The sequence below is a fragment of the Rhipicephalus sanguineus genome, unplaced genomic scaffold (assembly GCF_013339695.2).
Source record: "Rhipicephalus sanguineus isolate Rsan-2018 unplaced genomic scaffold, BIME_Rsan_1.4 Seq1119, whole genome shotgun sequence".
Classification (NCBI taxonomy): domain Eukaryota; kingdom Metazoa; phylum Arthropoda; class Arachnida; order Ixodida; family Ixodidae; genus Rhipicephalus; species Rhipicephalus sanguineus.
Window position 1 is genome coordinate 24,877 of NW_023614360.1, and position 24,916 is coordinate 49,792.

At 44.1% G+C, this 24,916-nt stretch overlaps 2 protein-coding genes across 2 annotated transcripts in view; one reads left to right on the forward strand and one right to left on the reverse strand.

The window, feature by feature from the left end:
* Nucleotides 1-2,156: 2,156 nt before the first annotated feature.
* Nucleotides 2,157-6,986, reverse strand: LOC119376194 (translationally-controlled tumor protein homolog). Its single transcript, XM_037646124.2, is given in 7 exon segments — nucleotides 2,157-2,480; nucleotides 2,820-2,902; nucleotides 2,905-2,934; nucleotides 5,170-5,252; nucleotides 5,254-5,471; nucleotides 6,722-6,792; nucleotides 6,871-6,986. Coding segments are annotated over 7 exon segments (516 nt in total). The 5' UTR covers nucleotides 6,899-6,986; the 3' UTR covers nucleotides 2,157-2,477.
* A 4,037-nt stretch (nucleotides 6,987-11,023) lies between these two features.
* LOC119376195 (inner centromere protein B) overlaps nucleotides 11,024-24,916 on the forward strand; it is a 29,255-nt gene continuing 15,362 nt past the window's right edge. The window contains exons 1-5 of the mRNA XM_037646125.2: nucleotides 11,024-11,305; nucleotides 13,682-14,590; nucleotides 17,246-17,425; nucleotides 19,720-19,844; nucleotides 23,483-23,638. Of these exons, the coding sequence (XP_037502053.1) occupies nucleotides 11,024-11,305; nucleotides 13,682-14,590; nucleotides 17,246-17,425; nucleotides 19,720-19,844; nucleotides 23,483-23,638 (1,652 nt within the window). The remainder of the gene's footprint in view (nucleotides 11,306-13,681; nucleotides 14,591-17,245; nucleotides 17,426-19,719; nucleotides 19,845-23,482; nucleotides 23,639-24,916) is intronic.

Consider the following 24,916-nt stretch of genomic DNA (forward strand, 5'->3'; position numbering starts at 1 on the left):
CGCGCGGGGAACAAAGTTTATTCTGCAGTGAGTCCGCGCTGTTGATTTTATACTATCGATAGTACCATCGAATTTTTTACTATCGATAGCGCTATTGATAGTATTTTTCACCATCGATAGTTCGATAGTGACTCAGCTATCGATTTATCGATAGTACCATCGATAGTTCTGCATCACTAGATGCCGTTAGTTATGGAGAAAGGCTGGGGAGGGAGAAGGTGGCTCCAGTCCAACTTACTCCTTAGCACACCGGAGAAAATTGATCAACTTAATTGACAGCTTCACAACTCGCCATTGCACGTCTTCCACAAACACCATAGTATAAATGAAGACTGAATTATGCCTTTTTTTTTATGCTTACTGGCAAGAGCTATGGTGCAAAGCTAAAGACTATTGAAAATGCAACAAAGAGCATAAACTTCGAACTTTCAGTTTATCATTTCAGTTGACTACCTGTTTCCATGCTCTGGCACAATAAAGCTGTGTGGGAAGTTCATACTTGTCGTCGTCATCGCTTTGACCATTGTCTTTAGCTTGGCACTATAATCTCGCCAGTAGCCATGACAATACCAACTACCCACCCTCTCTTACCTTTTTGTTATGTTTGGCAATTTCTGGCACAAGAGGCATCGCTGAAGCTGGCCTTCAGTGGTTCTCGCACTTCATAATTTAAGCAACAGAGGGTGTGCTCCAGCACAGTGTCGACTCTTGGCCTGTGTCAAGTCGTCAGTGTATGTTGCCGTGACGATGCCTTGAGCGTGTGTGCATGTTTTCAGTGCATAGTTTTGGTTATTGGTTTTACCAACACCAATGCAACTTTCATTCCCACAGGGTATTGAAATGCTTCTTGTCATGTAGTTTACAATCATGCAAGCGCATGCTTGATTACAGGACTGACCTTCCTCGGTGGGAGGGTCTGGTTTCTTATTTATCGAACATTTAATTTGCTGGGTTTTACGTCCCAAAACCATATTGAGAGAAGCTGTAGTGGAGGGCTCTAAAAATTTCAACCACCTGGGGTTCTTTCACGTGCGCCTAAAACTATGCTCACTGGCCTCTAGCATTTTGCCTCCATAGAAATGTGGCCACCACGGCTGGGACTTGATCTCGCAACCTTTTTGAACATTGCCTTTAATTATATCAATGCCCTTACTCATTATTGCTGTGCAAAGCATACAAACGCTATGTTGTGGTTCAAGATCTACTTAAACCAGCCTGTTTACTGGAACTGATCAAGCATGGTAATAAAATACTAGGCGGTTTCAATTACCCCACAACTATTAAGCCTGAAGCAGAATGCAAGGGAACCAGGCACTACAGAACAGATTCACTGCCAAGTAGTACCATACCTGTTTTCACATGCGCAATGCCATGGCTTTCCCCTGCCTAACATGGACATTCGTCACTTTATGTCACTATCTACATACCAATTTTTGTATGGTCTAATGTAGAAAAGTTGCAATGGGGTGAGGCACAAATTGTGTATATTGAGTACTTCTAATAAAAATTATGTTCTCTTGATTTAATGATTGAGAAAGGGATCCAATCAAGGAGCCAAATTTTCGTTGGGTACAGCCATATTTTAAAGCCTAGAGCTAATGAAGTCGAGAACAGCAAAGGTGAAGTTATTAGTAGATGTGTTTAGCTTTCATGTTTTGAGCGATTCTCACTTTACTTTCATTCGTCAGCCTTCATTCACTAGTGCAATGTGTACAGCATTGTGAAATTGGCACAGAGGTGCAAAAGTCCCGTCTCTTTCTATGTCGTCCTTTGTGCATGTTCGCTAGCAATATGGAAGCATACATCACAATGCATTGCAGATAAATGTTATGCAAGTTTCCTTCTTTTCAATGAGAACACTAGCACAACAGATCATGCCATTGTCAAAGGCAATGGCACAATTCATTGTGCATTTTGACACTTTAAAAAAAAAAAAAAAACCTTTTCCAGAGAGACTTCAGTTTGCTGTAGTGAAGCAATAAACTTCTACATCTCAATGCATGTAGAATACTCAAACAATACATTACTCTTAGTAAACTAGTGAACTAGTGAAAGACACAGAGGACAAGCTGAAATCGCGCAAGCCTAATAGCCATAAGCTCTCCTGAACAGTAAACTTGCTAACCACCATTTTGAGACAAGACAGACATCACAAAGAATTGACAACTCCTTTAATGAACAGCACAACTGTTCCAAAAGCACATAATAAATAGTGTCCAATGTACAGGAAGGTGGGGGGGACACTTCTAAGCTTTTTTTTTTTCCCTCTCCTGCATTAGGTGGACAGCTTTACATAAAATGACAACAGGCACAAGAGGTTCCTTTTGTTAACGAGCTCAGATACACTTGCACTGTTGGTTCTGTAAGTCATGTTCAAGACCAAGGGTGGCAGAGGGTGGAGTTGTCGGCACCTCTGCTGGCACCACTTGGCCGTCCCCCGCCGAAGGCCAGGTCTTCTGTCACAGCTCTTCATACATTTACTGTAACAAATCACACAATTAGTAAGCCTTCTATACAACACAATGCAATTTAATAAAAGGTAATGTCAATTGCATACCTCTAAAGTACACATGCAATACCTTATCACAGGACAATTTTTTTTGTGCAAAAATTGGAGTAATATTTTCAGAAAAAGGTTTATAGCCTGAGAATGGCAAGGCCAACTGAAAACAAAAGTAAAATTTTTCAGAAAACCGCTACTTTGCAACACTACTCTTCCCTTTCGTTTATTTCACATCGAGATTAGCGTCTGCATTATCAAGAGTTCAAGGGTGCCTCTGCAATGGCAAAAATGTCATGATCAAGCAACCATAACCCACCATTTTCTCTTCATCCAGACCATGTTTGAAGAACATCATCACCGCCTTCTCTCCTCCACCATCCTGTTCACGGTACTCCAGAGGCCAACAATACCCTCGGCATTGCAGGATTCACCTGCAGTAATCCAAGAATTGCTTAACGATTTGCTTTCCAAGAGCTTAAACAAGTAAGAGAGAGAAAAGCAAGCATGTTGCACTATCATGTCAGCTAAGTAGAACTTTTGTACTGCTACTCAACTGTGCCAAATGATGTGCCATGTTTAATGTAGCATCCTCTTGAATCCAGAAGACACAGGCAGAGTGCACTTCTGGGAGTACAAGATGCAGAGCAACGGCAAGGCTTGCAGTAACAAGATTAACAATGTTTTGTAGCCCTTTCAGTAGGAAAAAAAATTCTAAGAATGCTTAAGGCCTTTGCAGAATGTGTTCAAGCTAAAAGCAACATCTTTGCAGGACATTTTCAAACAATAACTCACTGACACCACCAAGTTTACTGGCAATAGTATGCCTCAGGTTGAGCATCTGAGATTACAATATTGTTTTGACATGATACATGATTTAGCCTTATGGCAGTAGGGGCAGGCAGAGAAGTATGCCTGCCCAGGCATTGGCTATTCATGCTTTGCCCCTTGTGTTTACCGCAATTTTCCCGCAATGCTAGTGTGAAGATACAGATATGCAAGAAACGTATGAAAAAAGTGAAGCCCTGTACAGTGAAGTCAAGTGTCTAAATGCTAAATTGAGAAGTGTCACCTGCCAGTACCATCAATACAATCAGTTAACTTTTGCAAGAACGGGTTATTTTCAACTTGTGAGGAGGCTCGTCAGTGTCACAATCTGTTAAGTTGCTTTGCCACGTCACTGTAGTCTCTTCCATAATCTGGCTTAGTATTCACTCAGATGTGCCCGAGTGAATGTAGGTTTGGCAGGCGCAACACACTGGCATTTACACGGTACAAAGGTGTAAAATGCCCGCTTTTTTTTTTTTTGCACTGCGGTGTACTTTGAACACACTTGACGCACTACACATCCACAAAAACCAATATAACCCAATGGAAAAATACAGCAATATACCTTTGAGTAATAACCCTTTCACTCTTGCAGGTGGTCATTTATGAGAACCACAAGCTGCTTAGAGGCCAACTCCAGCAATTTTTTTTTAGGTCAATGTATCTCTGTGAAATTCGCTGGTAAATCCTTTGCACACTTCTGTCATATATGAGAAACTACAGACTTGAAAGATGCACAGACTGCTTACAAACTAAGTTTATTGATCACCTTAAACGGCCAGTTTGCTTCCCACCACAACTGCTGGCCACAATGTCTGCGACCCTTATGAAGTCTGCCTGAGCACAGCTACGGAAGTGTCAGTGCAGGGGTCGGGGGATCCAGCATATTAACCACTGCAGAGTTAAGGCAATGATGGCATGTCTTTAACCAGCACCTTGTTGGCATCCTTGACCTCAAAAAGTTTTAAAGGTCAACCCATTCAGAATTACGCCCCTAACGAAAATGTGTACCAGCAAGGAAGCAGAGTAATTTGTTTACACTGTGCATGCATGGTTTCTCTCTCCACCGTCAGATGGCACCACCTGTCCAGTCTGCAGAAGTTTGTGGCTACCGTAACCAGGTAAAAGGTAAGTTTGCAGTTGGCAGTGTTTGATATAGCGGCGATAGCATCGAAGTTTAATGCAAGCAAAGTACAAGTCAACTTGCACAATACGCAGTGTGCTGTACACAAATAGACCTGGTATACCATACAGAAAGTTTCCATACTTATCGATAAGTCAGCACCACCAAGACCTTTTTCAACCAGGGACGATGAACGAATGGTGAGGTGTGGTCAACTTTCTGCTAAGCGCCTTTCATCCTCCACCTTTGTGCTGGCCAGGCCGACATGACTGGCACATTAGGTTTGTGCCCTTTTAAACATCACGTGAGGACAGTACTGATGTTAGGTTTCAGTTTTGTGCTTTTTTGCACACTGAATATTTTCATAATTTTCTGGAGAATTTCTATTATCAGGCACGTCACAGGAGCGTTTTAAGAACACAAAATAGTAATTGCCTATAGTTGGATACAACCAAAGAAGTCTGTAGAAGCCCTGCCCAGATGACCAAAGCACCCTATCGCCTCCTCTACTAAATAAATAAGCTCTACCTGCTGTCTGGCTCATGATAGTCTGCAGTGTGCGCCCATAGGTGTAGGCTTGTGTGCACCCCCTTAGAGGAGAAATATGCCGTGGACTTCTAAGTTGTATACAACTATAAATAAATTAATAAATAAATACAAAAAAACAGAGTTTGACATCCAAAAAGCACAAAAACACGTATGTGGAAAGGTAACTCACCGATGAAGAACTGGTAGTCATCCAGCTTCGGCAGCACCTTTTTGACCGCAGTGGTGAGTTTGCCCTTGGCGTCCTCAATCTCCGGCCGATTTGCCTTCCTCCTTCCACTTCTCCTGGAGGGCCTTGGTGTAGGACTTCAGGTAGTTCTTGTAGTCGGCCTTGGTGAAGCAGGTTTCAGTAAGCCTCATGTTCAGCACCAAGTCAAGACCACTCTCCACGTTCTCATCGGTGCCCTCGTCAACCTCCTCAGCAGAGGGGTTCGCACCGTCCAGCTGAATCTCGCCCTGCTTGCGAGTCACGTGCTGCATGCCAAACGATACCAATGATGAGCATGTACACCAGGAATGACAAGTCAACCCCATGTCTAACCGTTTACACACATGAGGGAGTAATCGCAAATATATAGTAGAAGCCATAAGGCAACAACTGACTAATGAATGATAGCGGGGTTTTCACATGGCAAACCAAATATGAGCAACAAGGTAGTTGCTTGGGCTGGTTGGTGCAACATACTTAAGAAAAGACCCGAGTGCGTTCTGTCCAATCTTACCCTCTTTAAGCATTCTGCACACTAAAAGAGGTTTTTTGTCAAGCATCACTATGAGGCACGTCGGTGGGAACTCCAGGTCAATTCTGACCACCTGGGGTTCTTTAATGCACCTAAATCTAACCATGTGTTTTTGTGATTCATCTGCGATACTCAGTATCACAGCAGTACACATGAGGTACACATTCCCATACAGTACTAGGTTCATGATCCCATCAGCATTAGGCGAGCCACAGCAACAATAAAAAATGTTGACGTGCTGCCAGTCTGACCACAGACTGGCCACCTTTCAGAATTGCCGAAGGCCTCGGAAGAAAAGTCAACCTCTTGTAAACAAAGCCCGATAGACGAAGTTTGTCAATGCGTTAGCCGTGTTAACACACGGGCGCCTCTTCTGTCATTAACTGGTTAGTGTCTATAGAAAAAAGGTACAATCTACGTGGAGGCGGGGATAACGCGGACGTACTTCAGTAGAATTGTGACACTCGCTTGCTCCACCCACCGACTGCTGCTGAAATGTTTCACAGATAACACATCGCGTGCAAGAGATCACCGACCTCAAATGACGTCACGAAGGTGACGGCACGCCTCGTAATGAGAGCGTACTTGTACGATGCGCTAACGCAACGTCAAGGACGCATTTTTTTTTCCCCCTTGCTTGTACCTGCAAGTGCCACTCAACGCACGCCGGCTTTTCCGCGTTCTGCACGATGTTACAACAAATATGAAACTTCGAACACTGCGCAATTCCCTGCAGCTGCTGTCCACTGAACCACGGCGAACCGTGAAGAATGAAAAAGCGGGCTGGATTCCAGTCCCGAAAAGACGGTTAGACCATACAATGGGTAGGGTTCGTGCAATCGTTTCAAAACGAACTACGCATTCGGAGTGACGTAACACTGATGGTCTGTCATAGAACGCACCGGTTTGACAAGAGCCGCAGCGCGCGTAACTACGCAGTTGAGATTTAGTTCACCGCCCGGGTGAATTGCAATAATGACTTACGTGACATTCGATTTCGTAGATGCAGTCATCCACCAACTTGTACTTGCTGGAATCGGTGAACATCTCGTCACCTGCGTAAACGACATTACGACATCACATCACCGAACTAACGTTTGCGAGTTATTAAGGAGTCATCGAAACACACTTACCGGAGATCTTATCCTTAAAAATCAGCATGGTTATTTATGAAGTGGGATTGCACCCGCTGCTAAAAGACAGTACACCTCCGCCTACGGCAGCAAATGGGGGAAAAAGGCTCTTCGAGAGGTCGCTTCGCGCTTAAATAGCATTGCCAGTTCATCAAGCCGCGTTTCTCAGGATGATTATAATTTGTCAACTGTATTCTAAAAAACTGTTTCAACCCTATTGCTGCAAAAATAAAAATATAACTGAAAGGCATTTGAAGCTGACACAAAGTTGAAAGCTGACAATGGTGACATACAAATCTCAGAGGTTATGTTCTGCTGGTTGCATGCGGCGGAAACGGTTATGGGAGCCTGTTGGGTCAGCTTTCATGTCATATCTAAACTCCATGCCACAAGTTAGCTCGAGTAAAAGTAACACATATAAAGGCTATGCTTCAAGTGTCATTCTAAATTTTGGAAGTGGACAAATCGTCTTAGCTGCCATGTTTTAAACGTACGCTCTTAAGGAACAAAAACTAATCTTGGAGGCCATCGTTATGCTTGCTGCATGCGGCGGAAAAGAATGCTTGAGCCCGAAGCTACCAGCTGCCGTGCGTAGTCAGTGGCATCGTGTGAACATCAACTGCCGCCATGCTTGCCGCCAATTGTATTTGAAAACAGTTCGCCATAGTTCCATAGTCTGCGGCCCATAACTACTGACAATTCGTCAACATTTAAAGAGGAAACCGACCCGAAATGGCCGGGTAAGCTTTTCGTGACCTATAACACAGGTGCTGCAGCGTAGAAGTAATTAGGGTGTGGCACCTTTCATGTGACGACTCCTACTCGCGGTTTTACATTTGTACCGACCCCTCACAAAACTGCTGTGGTTGAGCGTTTCCGTCTAAGTCCTCACAAATCACATAAGTCAGTCTGCCTATCCTGTCTCTACTTTCACACGAAAGCGCACTTTCCAAGTTCTTTTTTTTTATTTGCGTGTAACATCTGCTCAAACGAACGTTCCTTCTACTCGCAGCTTTTTTTACGTTGCCGTTTTTTGTTTTGTTTTTTCGGTAACATTTGACGTTTTCTCTTTGTTCGCCGTCTCTTGCCTCCCTATTTTGTTGCTCGTATTTAGAAAGATGTGTCACATTGAATGACTACATACGTGCTCTGGATCTGAGGCGATGCCGTTTTGGCACGCTTTAATCGGCATTGAACTTTAGAAGGCTGTAATGACGAGTAAGCTAAACTGAGTATGCGCCTTATTTTTGATACCATAATAACTGTTCCGCAAAGGTTGATGTATTGATTTGCTGAGTGATGTAAGTTCACGTAGCTTTCAGACCTTTAAATTTAAATTTAAACTTGTTGCTGGTTTCTCATTGCAAGAACATCAGTGACAATTGTCTGCATGATTCTTCTGTGACCTCGGGCCCTCAAGTCGGACTTCAGCTAAAAACTTTCCGAATTAGTTTCTTGTACTTTGCCTGACTTTTTTTAGTATTTTTATTTTAGTCATAATGTAAATACTGTAAGCCCTGCAAAGTGCCCAGATAAGTTTTTTTGGTGTAGAAGCATCCTTACAAAATCACCTTGTGATTCTCTTTAGTTTCTCTTTAATATCTAATGTGTTCGCCGGAAAGTCAGAATTTAATCGACACCAATGTACATATTGTGAATAGAAAAACATATTTCATTGAATAACTGCAGAAGATTGTCATGCAGCAAAACATTGTTATTATTGTGCAGCGTTTTCTAAAACCTTCATTTTACCTGTAACTGTCAAGAGTAATGAGAGTACGTGTGCAGCATAGACTGTGTTTTCTGAGTGTTGACATGGAAGATGCAGCTGTATAGTCCTGAACAGTGAACTTTCATACCTTTCGAACAGATTCGTTGCTGCATCGCTGATCTGTAAACAATTGCTAGACATAGATTTGAAGGGAAAGGTAGTGCGAGTTGCTAATCTGCAAAAATGCGTGTCGTGCATTGCAGGACCTCTTTCTGTTTGGTGTCTGCGCTTGCGCAGCTGCGTGAAAAACAGACGAAGGCCACCAGGAACTTAGCGCCGAGAATGAACGTACACTAGGTCAAGTTGAAGGTGTCTTGAACAATCTAAGGACAGCTGCAAACTCCGTGTAAGTAATTACTTTGCTTTCTCTTCCATGGTTCGTTATTATGCTTTAGCAGAATTTCAACTCGGATTTGTCAGTAATTGAGACGGCAAGTCGTATGTAGCGCGGAAGGGCCATTACTTGAACGTGACCAAGTTGGCAAGTACGGTAATTTAAAGGGCTACTTACCAGGTTTGGGCATTTCAAAGTAACGAGCGTCACACGTAAGTCGAACGGTGATGATTGTGTCTGCAAGGTGTGATATGGTTGCATGGCATGAGCACAGTCAATTTAAAACGGAAGGCCACACATCCTTCATCTTGTTAATAAAGTACTGTTGACTGACACGGCAGCTCGTTATGCTTTTCCTTAGTAGTACAAAATGAGAAGCCACATAATTTAATTCGTCAGGTAACGCGATTTGAGTATTGATATACACTGTAATCCTAAAAGCAATGCGCTCTTTGCATGGAAAGATAGGCAAGTTTCTGAACACTGCAGGGAGGGACATCATGGAGTGCATTCATCATATACACCAAAGCACTAGATAACTTGTGTAATAATGTTGCTGTGTGAGACCTGCACCTTTGTACAGGATGTTGCTCATTTTGTTCCCCTCTTCCAGTGTCCTCATTTTCGTACAACTGCTAAACGTGCATATAGTATATTGTGCTCAAAGATGTCTGCTGTTGCAACTTGCTGTTTTTTGGAACTTTCGTGCAAATTATCCATGCTGTAAAACTTAGTATTGAACTTGTGCAGACAGTCTGAGCGTGTGTTTCTTTTTTCCTCAATACCCAGAGAGTGCGAGTTCGCCGTTCCAAGACACCTGGCCGAAAGCTGAAAGCTCGCGTCAGTGCCAAGAGTCATTTTCCACTCAGTGAGTGTCCAACCACTTTCATTTCTGACTTGACGTGGGTGTATTTTCAGACGAGTTCAGCAGACATCCATGAGCAACACTTCCGAAATTTTTATGAAAATAATTGTAGATATTTATGCTTACAAATTTCTAGGCTCTATCATACAGCTGACGCTTGTGTGGCACTTTTCATAAAGGGGCCCAAGCAATCATTGAAAGACTTCATTGAAGGAGTTTATTGCCTCACGCATTAGCTGCCAGAAAAAATTGTTAGAATCCGTCAAGTATGAGCGGAGTTTTCATAGATTTGTCGCACGCTTTAATTTTTTTTAATCAGTTTCTGTTTCGTACCAGCGAGCACGCTGAAAACTACCCTGGCGGTGGTGACCATGTGGCAAGAAGCTTTGTTTGTCAGCGCTCGTTGTGAACTTGAGCACTTTTCTTTTTCTCTTTCTTTTATTTATTTATTTATTTTTTTCAAGTGTGAGCGCGTGCAGGCACATTGTGGGATCCTGCAGCATCGTGATCCTACGTCGTGGGATCCTGCAGTGTCAGAAATTATTATACTGCCCAACTTTCACGCTCTTGAAGGAGAGTTGCAGTATTTTAGATAAATAAATAAATAGTGCAAATAAATTTTGCTAGCATGAAGTGCAAATGCTACCTTGGATAGGAGCACATGCTTTTTCTCACATACGAATGGCAGTGTGACGTACGACTGAAATATGTCTAATCAGTGGTCCTATACTGTTTCTTAGCCTTAGCATCCAGCTGCTGTGCTGAAGTTCTATATCCAAACAGCTTTTATCTGGCCTTTTCAGTTCTTAATTTCCCCAGTATGCATGAAACTTGACTTTGTGTTATCTGAAAAACAAGTTTGTGTGTGAGAGTACTTTTATAACTAAGCACCATACTGTATTGTGCACCGTTCCTGAGCCAACTGTATGCTCTTTACATTGTACAAAATTTTTGCATGAATCAATATTGGTATGCTTTTACTTTTTAGGATAGTAGACTCTAACAATGTCTGCATTTTTATTTTTCCTTCATTATAATGTTAGTAAAAATAGCGTGTATTAGCTCCAGAGCAATAAGATTATGATATGCTGTGCTTGAATCTGTTCGTTCTGTCACTCAGAATTGTGAAGTTTCAAAAACAATTTCAAGTAACCTTCTTATCCTTCGTCTTTATCGAGCAAATATGCCAAACCATGCTTGTTTTTGCATCCGTGTCCCACAGAGCCGCACCAAAGCGAAAGACTCGTTCAGTATCAAAGGGTTCCAAGAAGAGTTCAACAAAGAAGAAAACATCAACTGTCCAAGACGAAGAAAATCGTCCACATCGTCGGAGGACCCGGAGAAGGAAAATGCTGATGTGCAACCCAAATCTGCAGTAAGGTCTACCAGGGCTGCCAGTAAAAAGGGACCACCTGCTATCAAGGTAGATGATGCTACACCAAAAGAAAAACCAAGCCTTCGCCAAGTAGCAATGTTGTGTTCTATTTTATTTTGTTTCCCAAAGATCATATCCTGCGTGATAGTCTTCTGAGACACAGTTGTAGCCCCTCTATACCACGCTGGATTAAAATGAAGTGCTGACGCACATTTTAGATGCATGGCTGTTGCAAGCCATGTAATACTCCTAGTACAGTGTAATACGATGCTTGCCTATGAAAGGGTACACTAGCCAGCACATTTTAGTTCAGCCAGAACGCGATGGAAGTGTCATTAGAAGGGGGGCATTCCTCAAATTTTTTTACTCTTTCTTTCCTTTTTTTTTCCTTGTGGTCGACATTGTTATTTGTCTCTATCACTGGAAACAGTGTAGGGCATTGAGGTTGTAGCCAGCCCTCACGTGCAAGCGCTCTTATAAAAGAATTTCTTGTATTTTTTTTTTGTAGCAAAGCGTGGCAAGTGGTTCAGTCATGTCTGGTAACAGCTCTATTGTTGCCCTTCAGAGATTAATAGAATGGAGTAATGGCAGTGTTGCAGGTCTTGTTGGTATGGCATGCAGTTGCATCATTCCAGCAATTTAGGGGGCACATTTGCTAACTGTTAAAGGGAACTGGTACCCTAACTTGTCCCTAACCTAATATAGTCTTGACATCTACTGTAAAACAGGTTTAATTTTTTTTCTCCCAGATATGAACCACAATAAATGCCTGTAACATCACTTGAGCTTAGCCATAGCCTACAGCTTAATGCATTTACTACAGCATTTTATGGATATAAAGCTGCATGATTATAAGGGGGCAGACTGGTCTTTGGGACTCGGAAATGTAAAAAAAATATGTTTTTCGAAAATAACATTTTGGTTTCAGCAAGCATTTTCTACTTGCCTGCAAATTTTCATACTCCAGGGTGCAGTGATTTTTTTGTAATATCATTTTGACTGCCCAGGTTCTTGGTGCCACCAATTTGCAGCAACAGCAAAAAATGGGGAGCCTGCTTTGAGCCATCTTTATAATTTGCCAGCGCATGTGTCCAAAGCTCTGGTACCAATTTATGAGCACCTTGTCAGAGATAGAGCTTCTAGAAATGTGTCAAAGGAGTAAATGAAAGCCTTCGTTCACTTATTTGGGCTTTGGCGTCAAAGGAACAGAATGCTTCACTATTTATGGTTGAAACTGTAGATGCAGATGCAGTAATGAAGATCAAATGTGGCAATTTGAGAACCTCGTTAGGTATCTTGGTAGAACTCAGTCCAAAACCCAGCCTCCCAAGCATCAGATTGATGAGTGAGGGGGACAGGCACCAAGTGGCCGAGTCTAATCTCAAACATGCCACAGCCAAGAGTGTCCAGCTGGTACTAAATAAGGGCCATTACAGCATTAAGCAGCAGTCAGATTATATTCATGGTGTCTCTTGGTGTCTGCACTGCAAAATATGCACATTCTACTGGTTATTGTTAAAATGAACAGTGTGCAATTTCATTTTTACACTTTTCTCAAAATGTAAATTTATGAACATTCAATTTTGAGGCCTATATATCTTGGCATCTAGGGCAGGTACAATGATAATTCTTCTTGTAATGGAAAAACAAATATTTAGAGAATTCAAGTATGAGAGCAGAATTTGAGCACAATCCTTGTTAATTATTTAGTCATCAAAATTGTAACACAATGCAAAGTGCTTTTCAGAATGTATTTCATTCTGCTCTAAAATAATTAAGAAAAGCAAACAAAAACTGCTTGCACGCTTTCAATCTTCAGTCATTAGTGAACATTACCATATTTTAAATTTTGCTTCTAATTGAGCACTTTAATTTATATCGAGGCCTTAAACAATAGGGGGTGAATTTAAGTTATCTCAGGAACTAGACGAGTTAGAGGAAAAGTAATTACATATTTGAAGTCAGCAGAAAAAGCTGCGCAAACCTGTGCAGATTCATCAGAATTGATCGAGAAATAAAGAAAAAAATGTCTAAGATGCGTCTGCCCTCTTAAACTTGCCTAGTTTTTGTGTGTCTAACTGTGCACTTTAAGAGTACCGTTTCGACACCAGCACACCAATTTGTAGAGTGGCATTTGGTGGAGGGATAAAGCTGCACGGCTAAACTTGACTAGTTTTCGTATCTCCATCATTGCAGTTCAAAGGTACTCTTTTGATAACAGTGCACCAATTTGTAGAGTGACATTTAGTGGAGGTATGTGCCTTTTTTTGTAGTCTGTATACATTGAGAACTTGAAGTAGTTCTTCACTATGCACTGTCTAGAACAGTGCAAAGGCGCATTTACATTGTTCGTTGGTCATGTAACACGGACATTAGGCAGCATCTTTTTCTTTTCGCTCCCCACGCTACTTATCTAACCGTTAAGATCCTGCTTTAAACTGTGCTTCATATTTCTTCTCTCTGCAGCCTTTGCGAAGTACGAGACAGACACGTGCTCAGGCGAAGGCCCAGACGGCAAATTTGGTTTCGGCGACCCCACCCCATGGAGCGGGCGTATCGCGGGCGTTGCTCTTCTCACCTGCTAACCGTGCAACCACACCGTCCAAGCAGCTTTTCTCGCCATATGCCAAGTGTAGTGTACAGGAGAAGGCAAGAGCCTTTGAGTCAAAGGAGCCTATCACCCCCTCGCGCGCTGCTGCAACCCCTAAGATTGGCAATGCAACAAGAAATAGAACCACTGCTGTGGCTGCTACAAAAGAAGCAGGTCGCAGTACTCCTTCACCTTTGACACCCATGCATCCTGCATCGGAACTTGTTACTGAGGACAGGATGCCTGCAACTCCTGCAAGTCCGAAGACACCAGCCTTGCCATCACCTTTGAAATCTGCTTCAAAAAATAGTAGCGTAGAGGAAGCGGCAGCGGCCACCTGTGAGGACATCACTCCTACAAATCATCCTGTCAATGAGAAACCCACGAAGAGGGTGTCCAGCACATCTCCGTCAAAGCGCAAGGAACAGCCCTCTTCATTACGTTCCAGTCCTCCTGCCCTAGAACGTGACTCTACAGTAGAGCCCACTGCCACATCGCCGGCAGCTTCCCCAGATGAGAAGCAGGCTCCCTCCACACCAGACACCGAGCCGGTTAAAGAAAGGCGCATTACGAGAGCTTCTGTTGCAGCTGCGCCACTCGCCACACTGTCGAAGACAACCTCACAGGCAACACCTGCTGGCGTTCGAGCGGCTAGTCGCCCGTATCCTGCGTCATCATCGTCGACAGCAGAATCGGACTCTGACGATAATTGGGTGGAATCACCTACCACACCGAAGCGAGCTCGTCTCCCCCCTACAAGCCCTCACATTGGGTCTGGTGTGAAGGTATGTCCTAGCCAACATGGCCACACAGAGCCAGACAAAGAGAAAGCCATCTGAATTTTTTAGGTAGCACTTCCACATGTCATTGTGACATTATGATGCAGGTCAAAGCTTGCCAACATTGTGGAGTAACACGACTAGATGTGATGACATTGCTAAAGCAAATAGACATCAGTGCTGTATGTGTGTGTCTTACCCACTGTGGGGGTCTAGTGGTTATGGTGCTTGACTGCTGACAGGCAGGTCGCGAGATCGGATCCCGGCTGCCGCATTTCAATAGAGGTGAAACGTTAGAGGCCCATGTGCTTAGATTTAGGTGCACGTTAAAGAATTCCAGGTGGTCGAAATTTCTGGAGCGCTCTACTACAGCGTCTCTCGTAATCATATCGTTGTTTTGGGGTGTAAAACCCCCAACAATTATTGTATACGTGTGTCTTGGCTGTGCTTACATGAAACAGCCTCACTGTTCACAGGAAGAAAGTGGGCTAATCTGCTGTGACGTCATGACACATCTATGGCCTTGGTACAGATGCCGATACTCATCTGTAGAAATGGGTATGATAGCGAATTGCTTAAACTGCCCTTGTGCTTGCAGTTATTTTTCTGGGATTTGCAGATCTTGGACCTACGTTTTACACACGCAAAAAGGTGTCATGTCGATGTTGTGTATTTGTTTACATTAGTCATCAAAAGGGAGAATAGAAGTTCCCCCTCATTCTCCAGCACTCGACAGTGGCAGCATTAATTTGCTCTAGCCATTGCTGACAGGCGATGCACACTGCGAAAAGCATGTCTTTCCAGGGGACCTAAATAAGACAGCAAGCCGAGAAAACTTGAGTGTTACTGTTATAGCATTGCAGTCAATGAAAGTTTGCAACCACACAAACATTTCCAAAAAAGTGACATAGTGACTCTATATGAATGTAAGGTGACATCAGGTTACAACCAAAGTGGCCATTTATGTGTTAATAACATCACCAACTTTTTTTGATCTTCCATTGAAAGCACAAGCAACCTGCCATGTAAGCTGACACGTGTAGATCAAGGGAAGTGTCGCACTTCCTTTGAGTCTACTATACCACCTTTTATACACACACAGACACACACACACAAAGGGTCTTCAAATGAAAAGGTACGAAACAACACTGTGGCTATAAATGAACACTTTATTCAAGCAAGGGTTGATCTTTGGCCTTGTTGGTGCGACATATGTATAACGTTAAGCGCAGTACTGCGCTTGTGTGTGTGTCACTCCCTGTCCTGTCCTCGTCAATTCAGTACTGCGCTCAACGGTGTACACTTTATTCAAATCATACAGCATAGGCCTGAGCACAACGATCCCATTGATAAACGAGCCTAAGGATTCCTTGTTCCCAGAATTACTATGGCCGTGACAAGACCCAGTCCTTCATAGTATCCTTGAGTATGTCGTCAGGGTTGAAGCGCATCCCTTTCAGATGTTTTTCAGGGGATGAAACACATAGAAACACGTCCAAGCTGTAGGGCAGATGGTCAAGCTGCTCCCACTTGAATATGGCCAGTTCCACGTGTGTGATCCTGGAAACGTGTGGATGCGCATTATCATGGAGCAGAACCACACCCTCCATGAGCAGCCTTGCTCTTTTGTCTTTGATGGACCTGATTAGGCATCAGAGAGTCTCACAGTCTTCGCTGTATATGGTCACCATCCGATGATGAATGGTGGCTGGTGTAACACCTTCTGCTGTCAGAAATCGGATAATGCCTCGCTGCTCCTCAATCGTAGAATTTTGCAATGTGAACGCCATGCTGTCCTGACACGCACAGCCGCGTCAATTGGACGGCACTCTAATAAGAGCCTCTGTTCTCTCCTGCGTGTGCGGGCACCCCTGCATGCTCAGATCCACGGCAGAGACTCCAATCTCATCCTCAGATGTCTCGCTACATTCTCCCATAGCAGCATTGGCATCTATGTTAACTGTTACTTGTTTACGACATTTCGTACCTTTTCATTTGAACACCCCCCGTGGGTGTGAGTGTGTGTAGTTTCAAAAAAATATTCCTGGCACAGATACCCGCACCGTCAAGATTCATTCGGACATTCTGTTTCTCTTGCTCTCTCTATTTGTTATTTATTTATTTCTTGTTGTTTGTGTGTTCTGACCCCACCTCTTGTCAGGTTCCAACAAATTGCAACTCTGTGTTGGTCAGTATATATGTCTCTCACTCTCTCTCTGACTCGTTTTGCTGTTGTTGTCCTGGGCCCTCCGCTTGTCACGTCCGAACGAATCGCGACGGTGTGTGTATCTGTTAATGTATTACTGGAATCTGTACTTAAACTCGAACGGGGCAACATACAAATTTCATCTGTGATGAAGGCTGGTCCCCGGCCGAAAGCTCAGAATAAATGTTTTGTTTTTCACTGTGACTTTCTTTCATATATATATTTATATAATGCCTTCTATGCTTTCACCTCTTTCTTCGTTGTTGTTGTAGCTGCCACTGTATCTTTTCTTTGGCTGCATGTGGATAGAAGTCTGCTGAACGGAAACTGCAAGCACTGGGGGCATGCTGACTGCAGTGTTCTTATTAAATGTTCTGTTTAAAATTCTCTTGTTTACTCATGTCTGTTGCTGCTTTCTCATTCAAAAATGGAATGTTTTGCTCTCTGAACACCAGCTCAGTGGTGTTCTAGGTTCCGCGAAGGCACTTAGGAAGGACTGGCCAGTACACAAGGCAGCCGCTGGGCGCAAGATTTCGACTACTAGTACTTCTTCCTTCAGGTCGGCTCCCATGACTCCAAAGCAGGTCACACCATCCAAGGCAACACGACTGTTTACCACAAGTGAAGCACGACAGGTAAACATTCTTGATGCTCTCATAACTGCTATGCCACCTTCTGCTTTCAGCTGCCTTAGGAAGACACCCTTTTAGATAGGGTTGCTATGGGTTGTCCGAGGCTTTGTTTTAATAAAAAATATTCTATTGAATATAATCTGGGTTTCAAAAGCTGTTTTCAGTTCACCTAGACAACACTCGGGCTCTCGAAGAGCTAGAGGAAGAAGACTTCTCTTTCGCAGAGCGTACGCATACTACAGTTGGCTATGCTATATGTGGCTTTGCCTGCATTAATATCATCATCAAGGCGCTCGAAGAACAAGAGAAAGACAGCTTCTCTTTCGCGCGAGCTGCGCCTGTAGCGGTTGCCTCTGGAACTACGGTTACGCTTACAGCACGGGTTTTTGCCCCAGCTTAAGAACCTGGCAAGCCAGCTCCTAAAACTAGGACAACAAGCCACTATTGAAGGGCACATTAACTTAGACAGGAAACTCCAATAGAAGGGGGGGGGGGACATTGTCTTTTATTATTATTATTATTATTATTATTTTATTGGCTCACTCTTCACTAGTTAGGCCAGTTTTTCATGCTGATTTCAAATCCGTTATTAGTTTATTAGTAGCTGCTGCGGTTCAGAAAATACTAAGGTTGAATTTTTATGAATTGCGTACTTCTTACGGTGACTTTTTGGCAGTTTGGTCTTGCTAAAGCCAAAAAGTGAATGCATAACCCTAAAGCTGAAGACTTGCTGTAGGGGGTTATGTTATATTTATCCATTTGAAGGCATTCTGGAAATTGAACTTAGCGCCTCCCCCACTGGAGGTGGGTGCTGTACCACTTGGGTGATGATCTTTCCATCTTTGAAGGAAAAGCATTACTCAGGGTGACACTCATTCTAGATTTTATCGTAACATTTTCTGTGGCAGAGGATCAAGGGTGTTGCATTGCTACATGTGATTCCAGTGTTCATGTTTCCACCATGCACCATGGCTGTACGCTTACTACAGCTTATTCTGAAAGGGGGAGCCTTGCTTTTCCTCTCTTTCCTTTACAGTTTAGAGTTGAAAGGGCCAGTAAACAACCCCGCGGTCCAAAATGTGTGATGAAGCAATAACTGTGCACTTGTACGATGTGAACATGCTGCCGCATGAATTTTGAGAATAAGTGCTGTAATAAGGAAGTTACAGGGTATAGAACAACCCACTCCGGCTGGTTTCTGTTTCTCGCTCTGCCTTCCCATTCTTCTCGGCAGCCAAAAGGGGTAGGTGTGGCCCACTTCAGCAACGTAACACGACATCAGCGATTATGTCATTGGCACGCACTCAATGACTGAGCAAGGCTTCCACAGCGTGTCGCTCGTGTGGCGCAGTGAAGAAGCGCGACAAATGCGTGGCGAAAACCAGATCACCGCAGGGACAAGGCCAGAGTTGCCAGTTCCGCTTATAATAAGCGGACTTGGGCTTCTTTTTTCCCCCGAGTCGCTTGTGAAATTTGCCAGTAGCTTGTTGCGTTTTTTGGGCTTATTTGCATTTTTCCAGCAAATATAGTTATTTTAGCTATCATAACGTTCATCAATAGCGCGTTCGTCGTTCACTAAAAGTGCATCTGGCGATGTCCTTGAGTAGTTGAGTGTTGAAGTCAAACATACGTTGGGGAGTCAAAGAGTAACGTTAATCATGCACTGGCAAACGTACGTTCAACTGAATAGAGGCTACCCTGGAGTCCGTATTAAAAGTTTAGTATGTGCTTTTGTTCATAGTTTTGCCTATTTTAGCTGTACAAAATAATTCAATAATATCTCAAGTCCCCTTCTTATTTGAGTGCCATTTTTTATTATAATTAAAATATTTTCAAGAATGGAAAAATTTATTAAACTTTCGCTTCTTTTGGGCTTCTTTTGTGACGATCATTTGCTTGTCAGCTCGGTAGCATCTGGCAACTTTGGACAAGGCGCTGTTTCGTAGTGCAGAGGACCAATCGATGAAGTCGGTACAACGTAACACTACTCATGGGCAAGATTACATCACTTCGCATACAGGGAAGATTGGACAGGCACTGGAGAGGGGTGCGAGAATTTTTTTGCGAAATGGAGCATCTGCGCAGCACGTAGCACTATGATATTCATAAAATGTGACCCCCGCGGATGTCTGCGCAAAGTGGCAAGCTTGTTTGGGAGATGGGAAAAAAGAACGTCGGAGCCTGTTTACTGGCCCTTTAATGCTCCTTTAGAGTTAAACTTATTACCAAATTTTGGACCCGTAGCATCTCAGTATCTTGAGCTCATCTTGGGTTTATGCATGCTTCTTTACCAACAGGGCACCCATAAGGCATCCAACTTAGAGGAGTCCACTCGCAAGAGGCATGACAGTGGAAGCAACAGCGAGTTGGAGCAGCAGCGCAAGCAAGAGCTGTTGCGGATGAAAATCGAGACATCAAAGAAGTGAGTGGCCTCCCTCTCTTGCCTATGATAGTATTGCATGCACTGACACTAATATACTTTCAAGTTTTGTGTGAAAACGCGAGAGGCAGTTAAAACTTTCAGGTCATGAGCCGTCTTCTCCTTGTAAATCCAAGACTGGGCATATAAATCTTTAGGAGTGGTACTTGGAAATTTGCACCACTCTAAATGCTACATGGAGTTCCACTTGCTTTTCTGCTGGAGTTGTTTGACTGGCACGAAAAGCCTTTGTTATCCAAGTGTACATGCTGGTTTGGTGAGAAAAAGGGAACAGCACTCAGGTTTATGCAAAAAGAATGCAAGTGTGGTGGCCTGTCGACAACTTATCGTGCCTGTACGTGTCACAGGAACAGTTATTATATTTATAAGTGTGCTGTAAGACGCACCTTGCTACTCTTTGCAATTTCTTCAGAAAAAGATAGTTACTGCATGGGACTGCATGGGATAGTTACTGCATGGGATTGCATAATGAAGTCAGCATGACGAAATGCGATTACGCATGTGTGTGCTACTTTTATCGTGAAATGCTGTACCCGTGCATGGCACCAAACTTCTGAAAATATAATTTTTACGAGCCTTGAATTCCAACGGAATAATATTTGGAACTACAGGGGAATCTCGATAAATGAAATTGGTGTGTAAATGGAACACCATTCTCATGGTTGGTTGGTTGGTTGGTTGGTTGGTTGGTTGGTTGGTTGGTTGGTTGGTTGGTTGGTTGGTTGGTTGGTTGGTTGGTTGGTTATGCTGTTTTCTCGTGGTATTGACTAGGCTTGTGCAAATATTCGAACGAATATTACAGTATTCGAAGTCGCTTTGATTCGAATTTAAAATATTGGAAATTTCGAAGTATTCGAAATGAACGATAGGTGTGTATTAGTCCACATGTAACCCCCCTGTAAAGGTGGTTTCACTCCAGTGGAGGGGTGCTATGCCGTGAATGCACTTTTCCAGGGGAAATCCGCACTGCCGCGAAGCCTCCTTTCAAGGTTACATGAACATATTACCCTCACATCGAGAGAGAGAGAGAGAGAAATAACTATTTATAAAGTCCAGCGAACTTGACTTGGAGTAGGCCTCAACCCCGGCCAAGGCATCGGCCGCGAGCCCTTGGGCTCGGGCGACTTCCTCGGCTCGCTTTTTTTTAATTTACAAGCTTGTTATACCGGCTTATATGCTCCAAGTATAGTAAGTTTTAAAATGTAACATATTTTACAGGTTTTCACTTGCATTCTACCAAAAGCCAAATCCTGCTACTATTCAAGATTGCTTCCACTTCCTTTGAACCAAAAAGTATGACATTTGCACATGCCTTGTTACAGTTTAAAAAAAAAATAAAATTGTGCAGGTTGGTTGGGTCATGACAAGTATGGTCATTTTTCTGTATAATATGTGATATATGCTATTCGAATTTGACTTGAAATTATCCGACCAAAATCGCTATTCGCTTCGAACCTAAAACTTACTATTCGCACAAGCCTAGTATTGACAGTCCTATAACCGATAGGGTGGTTCACTTTGCTTAGAAGCTCATCAATAGTTTTAAATAACCAAAATACAATGCTTAAAAATTGAAGCGGGTGCATGATATAATGTCTGCGATGACAGCACAACCTACCCCACCATAATATGAACATGTGGTGTTAGCGCCAGAAAAGCGAAACGGGCAACATCATCTGACGCCAGGGTGAGCTCTGCAAGCCCTTTGGAGCTTTAAAGCAGTGATTCCAGTGACGATGTCAGCTATGAATAGTCGGCATGCTCAGCAAAGTAGGCTATGATGTCTCAAACACAAGGTAGCCTATACATGGCTTGCACGTGACGTCACCATTGCTGCTGTCCTACTGCAGTGGCCATATTGGTGAACATAGCAGCCGTACGACGACTACAGTGTTCAGTACGACTAGCCACCCTAGTACGACGGAACCGCATTCCCACGGTCATTTTCTTTTTTGCGAGCCGTTTCTCGTGCATCATGCCGCCGGTTGGCACAAGGCAGCCGTTAAATGCGGCGTACTATTCAGAACTGATAGGGCAAGCGGGTTCTCGCTATGAGGAAAAGGTGCGGTTGTGCGACGGAGTAGATCCCTACACGCTTCGACTCGGAACGGACACGACATCGAACATCTCCGCCTTCCCAGACGTGTTGCAGGTACGGGGACATCGTGGACTATTTGGTTTTCAGCACTGACCCGGTTACTCTGGGCGAAATAAAGGCGTACAAATCAATGGAACCGCACGACTACTTTACCAGCGGCTGTGTAAAGAGCCTGTCTGAAAACGAGCTTCGCGACCGTAAATTTGATCGTGCTTGCAAGGTAAGTTGAATGGTTCATGAAAATGGCCCCTTCGCCAGCCCCGAGTTATGAAATAGTGATGCACGAACGCTGCTTAATCAACAAGTGCTGATGTTTGCGCTTAGTTCTCGTGTGAGTGCAGCGAGGTGCACACGCCACAGCGCGTTTTTCGATCGCGCATCTCCTGTGCTGTCCAGTTTGTCATAAACATAGAAGGATGTAGTACGTGTATGTGAACGTAGTGCTGATGGTTTAGTCACTGCATGCGGACCGTCATCGGGAGCCAACCGCATTCGGCTTCATCAACACGCATCAGCCTGTGCTCGGCGCCGTTCGGCCTCCGCTTCCCATTTTTCATGACGCCGTTTTATTGTGCACTTATGTCGCGCAGCGCCTGCATGCTTGCAGCTGTAGCCGAGCCGTAGAGACGGTGGCGCCCAGTCTGGGTTCGTCTCGTCGAACAACACGGACGGCTTTCCTATGAACACAAGAGCATCCATGCTGATTAGTGTCCTCATATCTCCTCTCTTTTTTGCTTAAATCCTACGAAGTGCGTTCCACACACACGAACGTTGGGGTTTTGTTCGTCGAAATTTGCACGCCTTCTGCGCGTCAGCCAGGTCCTGTGACAGTTCGCGCTGAGCATTCTCGTACCCTCGCACTGACCTTAAATAATCTCTCGTATTCAAAAGAAGCTCATACTAGTGGGCTGCTTCTTTCTTCCGCAGCTGTCGCTACGATTAGGGCAACCTACAACTGCGCATATAACCATAGTAGAGGAAGAAACTCGCAGGTGCTACCAGGCAGCGCTGAACAAAATCTAACCGCTGTTCACCAATATGGCCGACTCGCTCCAAGCAGTGACGTCCAGTGACGTAGGTGCAAGCCATGTATAATATGTTACACATTAGGGAGCACAATTCGGGAACAAGCAACGTGGCTTGCTGTCGCATCGCTTGGCACGGATAAACAAAGAACCTAAGGAAACATATATTGAATATTTTATAGAAATCGGTGGGCGTAGAAAAATTGCTGGATTTGCTGTTTAAAGACCCTTAGGCGGTCTTGACTATTCTAGAGTTCCCCACTACAGTGTGTTCACTATCATGTATGTCACAGTTATGGCGCATAAGCCGCAGAATTCAGTTTTCTTTTCTCTCTCTCTCTCTCTTTCTCTTTTTTTCAAGAAGCAATAAACGATGGAATGCTCAAACATATTCACCTTGTGAGAGTTCCCTGGACATCAAGTAACGGCCCTATTGCTTTGTTTCCAGGTTGCTTCTGTTTTCACTTCAAGCCAACGTGAATCACATTGTGTTTCAGAGACCGAGAGCAGAGGCTGGCTAGGGTACAAGCTCAGCGGGAGCGACGTGAAGCCGAGCGGCGAGAGCAGGAGCAGTTGCGGCAACGTGAAGCTCAGCAGAAGGAGCTGGAGAGGTTGAAGCAACGAACTGCATTCCATCAGCGCAAGCAGAGCGAGTGCGTATGCCACTGTCCCTCACTTTTTTTTAGTTTGGCACGAAGTTCAGCGTGTCGACCATTCAGATGCACCTGAGGCTGCGTGCTAAGTCTACTGCTTTCTTAGGTCATGTTTATTGTATTGGTCAGCTTATGGAATGCTTCCGGGACATTTCGTTGGTCTTTATAGTGCGCCTTTCGAAAACGGAAGTATCCCAACAGCTGAGGGTGCAAGTGCTGTCCACAAGTTACTGAGTACAACTACAGAGGAGACCATTTTTGGTTGCACTTGGTAATTACACTGGTGCTTTAAAGATTGCATTTTTTTTGGTTCCTGTTTTCATAATTCTAAAATTGTAGTACTTCGCAGTCACACAATACAGCATAGACCGCTTATAACGTAAGTCGCCGGAGTCACGAATATCCGCACTATAAGCGGTACCGCACTATAACCAAGACAACATTTTTGAAAGGTTGCACGTGTGCAAAACATGACCAACAGGCAGGCGCACGATTCCGACTATCGAGGCATGTGTCTCGGACGTAAGTTTGCATCTGCTTACATTTGAAAATGTTGAACGGTTAGCGTCTGCGGACCTGCGGTGGCGACATAACGAATGCGAAAAAAATGCGCCGTCACGGGAAGTCACAGCGGTAACCGTGCGTGCGCGATGTCGAAAACGGTGGCGACCACAAACCACCACTCCAGTGTTTCACATGCATGCCCGCGTTTTCGTTAAAGATGTAAGTCACCCCTTCTAAATACAACAACTGCAAAATGTTTCATTGACTCGGCACCAGACCGCAACTTCTGTAGTCCGCGGCCGCCGACATGGCAGCTAGCACTTGTTAGGCTTGTTAGGCGTGCGCGTTGCAACTTGGCATGCCGTCGCGAGAAGCTTGCCCTAGACAACACGGAGATCAGGTGTAGAAGAGATCGCACTTGCGAGCTAAACCGAAGGCATCACGCGTGAAACGAAGTTTCAGTTCGCGGTCGGGAGAACAGCCGCGGCAACTATCCTGATAGTCTTTCAAGCTTGTAAGTCCGACTTGGTGTGGTGGCAAAGGCGAAAGCTCAATCGCGTCTCAAAGCATTAATTGTTACTTGCGGGGGAATCGAGGTTGCACACGCGATATCTGTGCTCTAAAACGAAGCAACTATTTTCCCGACGGAGACGAACAGCGGTAACGCGCTCTTGATGCAGACGCGGGCTCCCGTACGTAGCGGAGCGCGCATGTCAAGCGGCCGAAGGGGGTGCAAACGCTTCTCCGTCGGCCACGCAACCGCTCCCCCTCTTC